At 28.5% G+C, this 8,860-nt stretch overlaps 1 protein-coding gene across 1 annotated transcript in view; it reads right to left on the bottom strand.

Annotated features, from left to right (window-relative positions):
* Positions 1–8,860, bottom strand: part of LOC117173791 (cartilage oligomeric matrix protein) — a 54,931-nt gene that overhangs the window by 15,330 nt on the left and 30,741 nt on the right. Inside the window, exons 4-5 of the mRNA XM_033362434.1 lie at positions 5,890–6,103; positions 959–1,207 (exon numbers count right to left, since the gene is read on the bottom strand). Coding sequence (XP_033218325.1) covers positions 959–1,207; positions 5,890–6,103 — 463 coding nt within the window. The remainder of the gene's footprint in view (positions 1–958; positions 1,208–5,889; positions 6,104–8,860) is intronic.

The raw sequence follows: 8,860 nt of genomic DNA, 5'->3' as shown, positions 1-8,860 counted from the left end.
TATTGAATTAAAACGGATAATAATTAAGAAAATCTAACGACCAAGTTTGAATGTTGGACGTAAAAGTGGAATTTAAATTTGGACTTAATGTGAAATAAGTTTCTTAAAATTCAATATTTTAGGTTACAAGATTTCGAAAAGCACTTCTAATTCCGACCCAATTTGACAAGTTGTCTTTACTTAATTGAGATCTAAAATTTTAATTGGAACGAAAGCCGTGACTTTTAAAATGATCTTGTTGAATCTCATATTATGCAATATGATATAAAGTTTAATTTAATGTGATTGGGTAACTGTTTCTATTGTGACTGATAATTCAAAAATAATGTTCATCATCAGAAAGATTTTATAAAATCTCGACCGAACAAATAGTAAATAAAATCACAATTAATAGCACAGGATAAACAGCCAAGACAGGCGTAGCCTCCAAAACGCGCAACATGCGCGGTGTTACAGAAAACGTTCACTGCGCATGGACATTTTTTCAGTGACTCTCATCTGGTCAAATAAATTCTGATAGACTTTTCAATATAATTTGACAACCCGTTGCTTGAATCTCTTTTCTTGAAAATTATTTGACAGTCTTCTAAGCTCTAGAGAAATGTCCATTGTTTATCAGAAAGAATCGCTTCGTTTTCGAAATACTTTCGACTGAAAATGAGAGAACTTTTTCCACTAACTCTATTTTTAACAATGTATTGATTTTTCTTCTAATATTTAAGAAAATCCCCTGAAATTTCTGCAGACGTTTTTCTCTACCCAGGAGTCATAGCATAGCCACTTAAAATTTAAAGGATTATTTTTTCCCGAGTGTATAATAAGTAATAGCATAGTAATAATAATTATTACTAAAAAATGTCAGGGATATCTTTTTTGGGATCGAAAGAAGTATTCTTTTGCAGTGTCAAAAACAATTGTTGAGTAGAAACCACTAAAGTGATATGTTCTTTTGTTTTACCTGTATCCGGTGCTCATATTGTAGCAAGCTGTTAGAGGAGAACAGGGTTGTTCGAGATCGCAGAGATCAAGTGAACAATGTGTTCCATTTCCATGCATTGGATAAGGACAAGGGTCACATGAGTAGTATGGTTCTCTGTCCCTTGGGTAGCACTTGACGTTATGGAAACAGGGATTTGAATCACAACCTGAACGAATTCGTGTACATTGTCTTCCATCTCCAGTGTATCCTCTCGGACAAGGTCCGCACCTGATAAAGTGTTATTTTAATTTATAAAAAAAAGAGTTCTTTCAATGAAAATTCTTTCTTGGGAGATAAATGAAAAATTAAAAAACAGGTTCTAGGGAACTATAGGATATTGTTTTAATAAAAGTGTTAGAAAAGAAGGAAGGAACCATCAACTAGTAAAATACCATTGTCAGGATATGTTCATTATGGGAAATTGTTTCACAAAGTTGTGTTGTTGGTCAAAAATTAATACGAAACAAGGCAAACACGAAGAAAAATTCTTGGTAGCCAAAAAGTTCTTATTTGAAAGCAACACGTATGAAAATTCGAAATAAATTTTAACCCTTAAGTGCTAGTACCTTGAAATTTTCCGTTTCACCTTAAACGGGTCCAGCAGACCCGAGCAAACTCCAAACTGAAATATCTGCAGTTTAAATCGAATTAGCTCTATTTTTTTCATTTGCAGCCAATCTCGCAAGAACGTCAAAATCGATATGAAAATTAAATACACATGATGAATGTTATTCAAAAAATAAGACAACTTTTTGGAAACAAAACTCTGCTAAAGAAACGTCCGGGTCCCTGGGACCCGTTCTAGCACTTGAAGGTTAAGGAACTATGTACAAGTTTAGAAACCCTATTGGTAAGAGGAAAGGGACCGTACTTAAATTAAGTAACAGCTACAAGGGGAGGGAGAGGCTTCGAGATCATTTTTAGAATTTGTTGCCATAGGGGGAGAGGATCCTTCCCTCATGTACATAATTTTCAAGTTCGCAAGAAATTTCTCCTGAATATTATCTTCCTAATTATAGAATTTTATTATTTGGTTAAAAATTTAAAAATATTTTAAATACATAATAATAAATAATTATACATCAATTGAAATCATTTTTGGTTTAACTCTATTCTAAAAATTTTTCTTTTTAATTTAAAAGTTCATTTTTTTAGTAAAAATATTGCATCTTTTCTTGGATAATAATGCAACTGTTTTGTTAAAAATTCATCCATTTCCTAGAAAATTTACTTTATGTTTAAAATTTATATTTTTGTGTTGAAAGACAATTGAAATCTTTCTGGATACAAATTCGACTCTTTTATCTTTAATTTGTATTTTTGATTTAAGAATTCACCTGTTTTAATATAATTTTTATTTTTCTTGGATTTCAACTATTTAGCAGAAAATTGAATTATTGTTTATAGTTCTTATTTTGGTGTTAGAAAATAAACTGGAATCTTCTTTGTACGAAAATTTAACTATCTTTTAAGTTTTTTTTAAACTCATCTGTTTTAGAAGAAATTTCATCTTGCTCGGATAAAAAAAGCAACTTTTTTTGTAAAATTCTGCTCTTTTATTGAAAATTTAACTATTTCGGAGAAAATTTACTTTATATTTAAATTTAATATTTTTATGTGGAAAAGAGATTTGAAATCTTTTCCGGATGCAAATTTAACTATTTATTGAAAAATTGTTTTTTTTTTAATTAAAAAATCATTTTTTTTAAGGTAGTTGTGCCAAAAGTCACATATTAGAAAAAATAGTTTTTCTATGATTTAAGAATCAAAATATTGCAACTGATCTCATTCCAAATAAAAACATTATTTTTATGAAAAATGTTAAAATTTACCAAATAAGAAACTTTAATTTCAAGCATTTTTTTCAATTGAATTTTTCTAACCCCCGCTCCTTACCAATTTTTGACAAATAATTGCATTTTAATAAATTACGGCTTATTTTTCCGGGAAAACATGATCTACAACTCTACTGTTTCCAATTCTGAAAGTAAATTTCTATATGGCTTCTATGGCTTCTTCTATGGCTCTAAGCTGTAAGAACAATTTTTAAACAGTTTTTTTAACAAATAATTATATTTTAAAATAATGTAGGTATTTTTAAAAGTAGAAATAGTAGAGTTGTAGTGAATACTTTTCAGGAAAAAAATCCGTCATTGTTGAAAATGCAATCACTTTTCAAAAATTGGTAAGAAGCGAAAGTCAGAAAAAATTTAATTGCAAAAACATGATTTAAATTAATGTTTTTTTTTGTAAATTTTAGTATTTTTCATAAAAAAATAATGTTTTTTTTATTTAAACTAACATCAGTTATAATATTTTGATTCTTAAAATCATAGAAAAACTATTTTTTTCAAATACATGACTTTTGGCACGTGCACTACCTTGAGAGAAATATCTTCTTTCTTTTAATGAGAATGCAACTGTCTGGTTGAAAATTCAACTATTTTGTTGAAAATTGAACTACTTTGTAAAAAATTTACTTTTCTTTTAGAATTTATATTTTGCTGTTAAAAAAATTCAACTTTTTGAATTAAAATACAATTTTTTTCCTAGAAACTTTTTTGTTAAAAAATTCATATTTTGATCTGCAAAAGTCAACTTGAATCTTTCTTGGATAAAAATTCAGAATTTGAAAACAATTTTTTTGCCCATAAAAACCCGTCGTTCTTTTATTGAGAATTCAATCGTTTTCGTAGAACTTTATTTCCTCTTTAAACATTCATATTTTTATTGTCAAAAGTCAGGTGAAATATTTTTTTAACAGGAAATTCGACTATTTTTTTGAAACTTTAACTTTTTGATTTATAAATTAATCTGTTCTAGCAGAAATTAAAATATTTTGATTAAAATGAAGCTTTTTGGTTTAAAAATTCTTCTTCTTTGATTGAGTATTTAAGTATTTTGTTTGGAAGACTTTGTTAAATAATTTTGTTAAAAATTAATTTGTTTGTTGAAGATTTCTATTTTTAGTTAGAAATTCATCTCTTTATGTGAAAGTTTAAATATTTTTTTGAAAAATCAAACAATTGTGGATAAAAGTTAAACTAATATGTAAACAAAAAAATTTTATTGAAGGTTTATGCCTGGTTGAAAATGCTACTGTGTTTTTTAGTTGAAAATTCAACTAAAAATTTAAAAATTTAATCGTTTTGTTGAAAATTCAAGTATTTTGTTAAGCAGCCATCTTTTATAGTAGTATCGATATTTTTTTGTTAAAAAAATTAATAAATTTGAAAATTATTAAAGTTGTATCTGAAATATTGTTTTATTCCGTTTATAAAAGATTCTACGTTAAAAGTATTACAATATTAAAATTGTGGTATTTGAATATAAATGATCATAGAAAATGACAAAATTTTCTCAAGATTCACTGGAAAATGACCATTGTTTGTTTGTTACTTTGAAAAGAACATCTAAAAAGATTTTCAAAGATTTTCAAAGATTTTCAAAATTGTTGACAAAGATTTTGGACATTTTTAACGCAATTTTTTCAATTTTGTTGAATTCCAAAAAAATGTTTTGGAAAAATTCTAATATTTAAAAAAATATATTTTGGAATTTCCAACAAAACAGTAGAATTTTAAATCAAAAAGTATGACTTCAACAAAATTGTTTAATTTTCAACCACATAGTTCCGTTTTTCCCCAAGAAAAATATAATTTCAGCTGAAGCAGGCTGATTTTAAAATAAAAAAAAAACTTTCAGAAAATGGCTAAATTTAAATTTAACACCAAAATAAGCATTTTAAACAATAAGTTAAGTTTCTACTAGATACTCAAATTTTTAACCAATATTTACAAATCAGAAAGACAAATTTTCTGTAAAAGAGTTTAATTTTCATCCGAAAAAGATTTGTCTGTTTCGCTTAAAAATACCTGTTTCTTGTATTAATTTCATCTTATTTAATTAAAATATAATCTATGACACTTTTTTGTTGGAAATTTATCTTTTTTAGTTAAAAATTGAAGTTTTATGTTAAAAATTTATTTATTTTGTTGAAAATTCAAGTATTTTGTTAAAAAGCTATCTTTTATAGTAGTATTCACATTTTTTTAACATAAATTAATCAATTTGAATATTTTTTATTTTGTTTCTGAAATATTGTTTTAGTCCTTTTTTGAAATATTCTATGTTAAAAGTAGTACAAGATTAGAATTCTGGTATTAGAATAATAGTGATTAAGAAAAATGGAAAATCACTCAAGGAAAAATTCGCGAATTTTGACAATTAAGTTCTGGGACACCCTGTCTAATTCTACTATGAATAACTACAAAACATTTCTGCAAACTAAAAATTAGAGAGGACCTATAATCTGTTAGATATTTAAGAAAAGGTTGTGGAAGAAATTTTGGTTTGGAAATTGACTGTAGGAAAAAATTCCTAAAATAAAATAGTTTAAATAATATTGTAAGAAAAATTGTGGAATAGGATAATTAGGAAAATGTTTGAACAAATGACTCACTTTTAAAGTAATCTGTATTATCATTAAAAAATAACAGAAATTCTTAACGTCTTTTCAGACTAGATAGAGCTATGAATTAAACATTAAAAAAATTTAATCAAATTGTTTCTGAAAAAAGATCTACTTTCAGGGGAGGAGGAAAATATCTTTTTTCAGAAACAATTTAGTTAAATTTTAAAAATGTTTAATTCATGGCTCAATCTAGTCTGAAAAAAACGTCAAGAATTTCCTTGCAAAAATTGATTTGTAACATCTGGCAACATAATGCGCGCATTTCTGAAAAACATTTCTTCCTTCGATCTCTGTGGTAGCTTAATGGGAAAGCACCTGACTGGCAATCAGAAATTCTGTGGTTCGATTCCCAGCGGAGCGAAGGAAAATATATTTTTTTTCAGAAAAAGATTTAATTTAATTTTTTAAAATTGACCATATTTCTTAAAAATATTACCTATATCCTTCTGGTGCTTCGTAACATTTTACTAATTCAAAACAAGGATTATCGGCACATGAAGGTAGTCTATGACACCTGCGTCCATCTCCAGTATATCTTTCTGGACAGGCACCACATTGTGGTTCCCGATATTCATTCACAACACAGCGAACACCCTGGTAGCAGAAATTCGTGCAAGGATCTACAATTGGTGCTGGTGGAACTGTTAAAGATTAAAAGTAACAATAGCTTTAAGGATTCTCCTAAAAATCATCACCCGTGAAGAAATTGCGATTAGGGCCCCACAAAGGCCATCGTAATTTGCCCCTTAACTATGCTGGCCCTACGTTGGCAAACCAAGAAGGGCCCAGATAGTTTCGACATACTCACCTTCAAAGGACCCATTTAGGCTGCCCACAAAGGGCCAATAATTTGAACCTCTGTAGTACCCAGCTGAGCCCCCTCTAAGACTCACATAAGCCCTACTCTAATTTTCCTCCTTTATTGCCCTGTAAGAGCTTTTTGAATTTTTTTGAAAATTGAGTTTAATTTAAAGTCACAACCAGTTATATAAAATTAATATATTATTATATAGTGTTGCGGCTTGCTGAAATTCCAAGTTTGACTGAAGTTATTTTTACTAACATTTTTCTGCATGAATTTGGTCATTATTTATTTTCTATTGATTCGCTGGATGTCCTTTACTAATTTTTAAAAAAATAATTGTAAACTGAACCTTGTTTCGATACAGATTTTTTTTTATAACTACCGTATTTTGTTGAAAATGTAAATCCTTTAGTTAAACAAATGAAAATAAATTTAAGTTCTTTATCTAACTTTTTATTTTTCATCTTCGAATATGAATCTTCATTTCATAACGCATTGCATAAAAACTTTCATCGAGTCGCAAGTTATTGCTTTTTTTCGCTCGGCACTGAGCGCGCGTCTTCGTCGCCCGTCTCGCGCGTGCCGTAGAACAGTGAGGCTAAATGAGGTGTCCGTTGACAAATTAACTTTTATCCCAAACTGTTCGACCGATTTTCAATTATTTTTTTATAATTAAAGCCAATGAAATTTCTAACAAAGTTTTCTAGGCATATTTAAAAAAAGTTGTTTAGTTTTTTTATTCAACGATGAAAATTCGTTTAAAAAAAATGACCAAGATGCTATTTTGTGGAAATTTATCTAATTTATGCGAAAGTACATAGAATTTGTGGAAAACTTGTCTTGAATCATTTCCAGTTTATCAAATATTTAAAAAAATATTTATAATTTTTATAAACAAATTAATAAAAAAAAGTCAAATTTTCAGTAAAAATGATATATAGCTACTTCAGATGTCTGACTTTAAGTGTAAATCTAGAAAAAGAATTTTGATAGAACATAAAAAATAGAGACTATTTGTCAATTATTTTTAAAAAATGTATAAACAATTGCCGAAATTCTTCATTTTCAAATTGGTTTATTTTGTTTTGTAATAGCAAGGACGATAAATAACATGCTACCTCAGGTATGTTAAAAATACCTCTTGATATGATACTTGATTATAAAAAAAAAATTCTATTTGTTTAATAAAATTAAATAAACAAATTAATTGTTTTGCTATTTTTCAACAAATGGATTTCGTTATTTTCAGAGAAATCAATTCCTAATGTCTTGCTAGTAGCTCTCTACAGTTATTTTTTATAAATAATAAACAATTAGTAATTGTTGTTAAAAATGTAACGCTTTTAATAAGAAATAGTACTATTTGCAAAACTTTTATTTCAGCCCCTCTACGCAAGAGGCGCGACGAACGATAACAACTAAGGGTACCCTTTCACGGAGGTCGAATTTGAATAAAGTGATGAATTAATTTGACACATCATGTCAAATGTGCTACTTACAGTTTCCCCTGCTTTTCTTCCCACAAAAATGAACATTTTTAAAAACTGAGTTCGGAGATGCTATAAAATATCATAACGGACGTCCCCGGACTCTTTTTTGAGGGACAATAACAAAAAAAATTTATTGTGCTACATAAACATTTTATGCAGATGCATTATTTTGAGCTTACGTCGTTTCTTTATCTCTGCCTTTCCGATAACTTGGAAATTATTCATGAAATAAACTTTTTTTTGATTGCCTGCAAACAAGGTTAGTTCCGGGAGATTAGTTACTATGTTTATCTTTAAGTCCAAAGTTTTCGGCCAAAAATATTGTGTAGGTTGGAAGTGACGCTCGGGTGAATTGTAACACACATAACCTCGAAATATACACGCACGTTGTTAGCAATATCAAAAATTTTGTGATAAAGAAACACAAAAACAGTGTGTGGGGACGTCCGTTAACACGTTCGCTATCATTTCCCGGATTTTGAAGGCAAAATATTTTTTATCCTAGGAAAAAAGCCGGGGAATCTAACACTGAAAAATCGATACTATTTCCTTAGCGCAAAATATTTATTATTCTAGAAAAAAAGCCGTGGGAACCTAAAACTGGTAAAATCGACAATTTTCTAAGTATCACATGCCCTTAAGAGCATGTGACACAGCTAAATACCTATATTACCGACCTCACTTTATCAGTTCACTGAATATTTTTTTGAACCTACCCTACCGAAAAGAATCTTTGAGTATATACTAAAAATTCTTTAGGTCAAAGAATCTCAAAGAAATTCTCCGCAGGCACTCAGGTAGATATTTTTAAAGGTCCAGGAAGCTCCTTTGAATGGTCTGAAGGCTTTAAAATATCCTTTCCGAAATTGAAATAAAAATAGGATCATAAATAACGAGCAGAGAGGCTATCTCAATAGAGTAGCCGACACTCAAGAGTGTTTTGTTAAGTTTTCGGATTAAAATTTAGAAGTATATTTTTTTTAATTTCATAGTTAACAGCCTAAAACATGATAATTCGGAATCTATGGGTTTCGATGACTTCAGATATCTAACTTTTTTTTTAATGCTTAAAATTGGAATTATTAGAACGTTTCTCGTAAATGGAATGAGAT

Source organism: Belonocnema kinseyi, chromosome 5, assembly GCF_010883055.1.
Source record: "Belonocnema kinseyi isolate 2016_QV_RU_SX_M_011 chromosome 5, B_treatae_v1, whole genome shotgun sequence".
NCBI classification, from domain to species: Eukaryota; Metazoa; Arthropoda; class Insecta; order Hymenoptera; family Cynipidae; genus Belonocnema; species Belonocnema kinseyi.
This window is presented reverse-complemented; position numbering and strand designations above follow the sequence as displayed.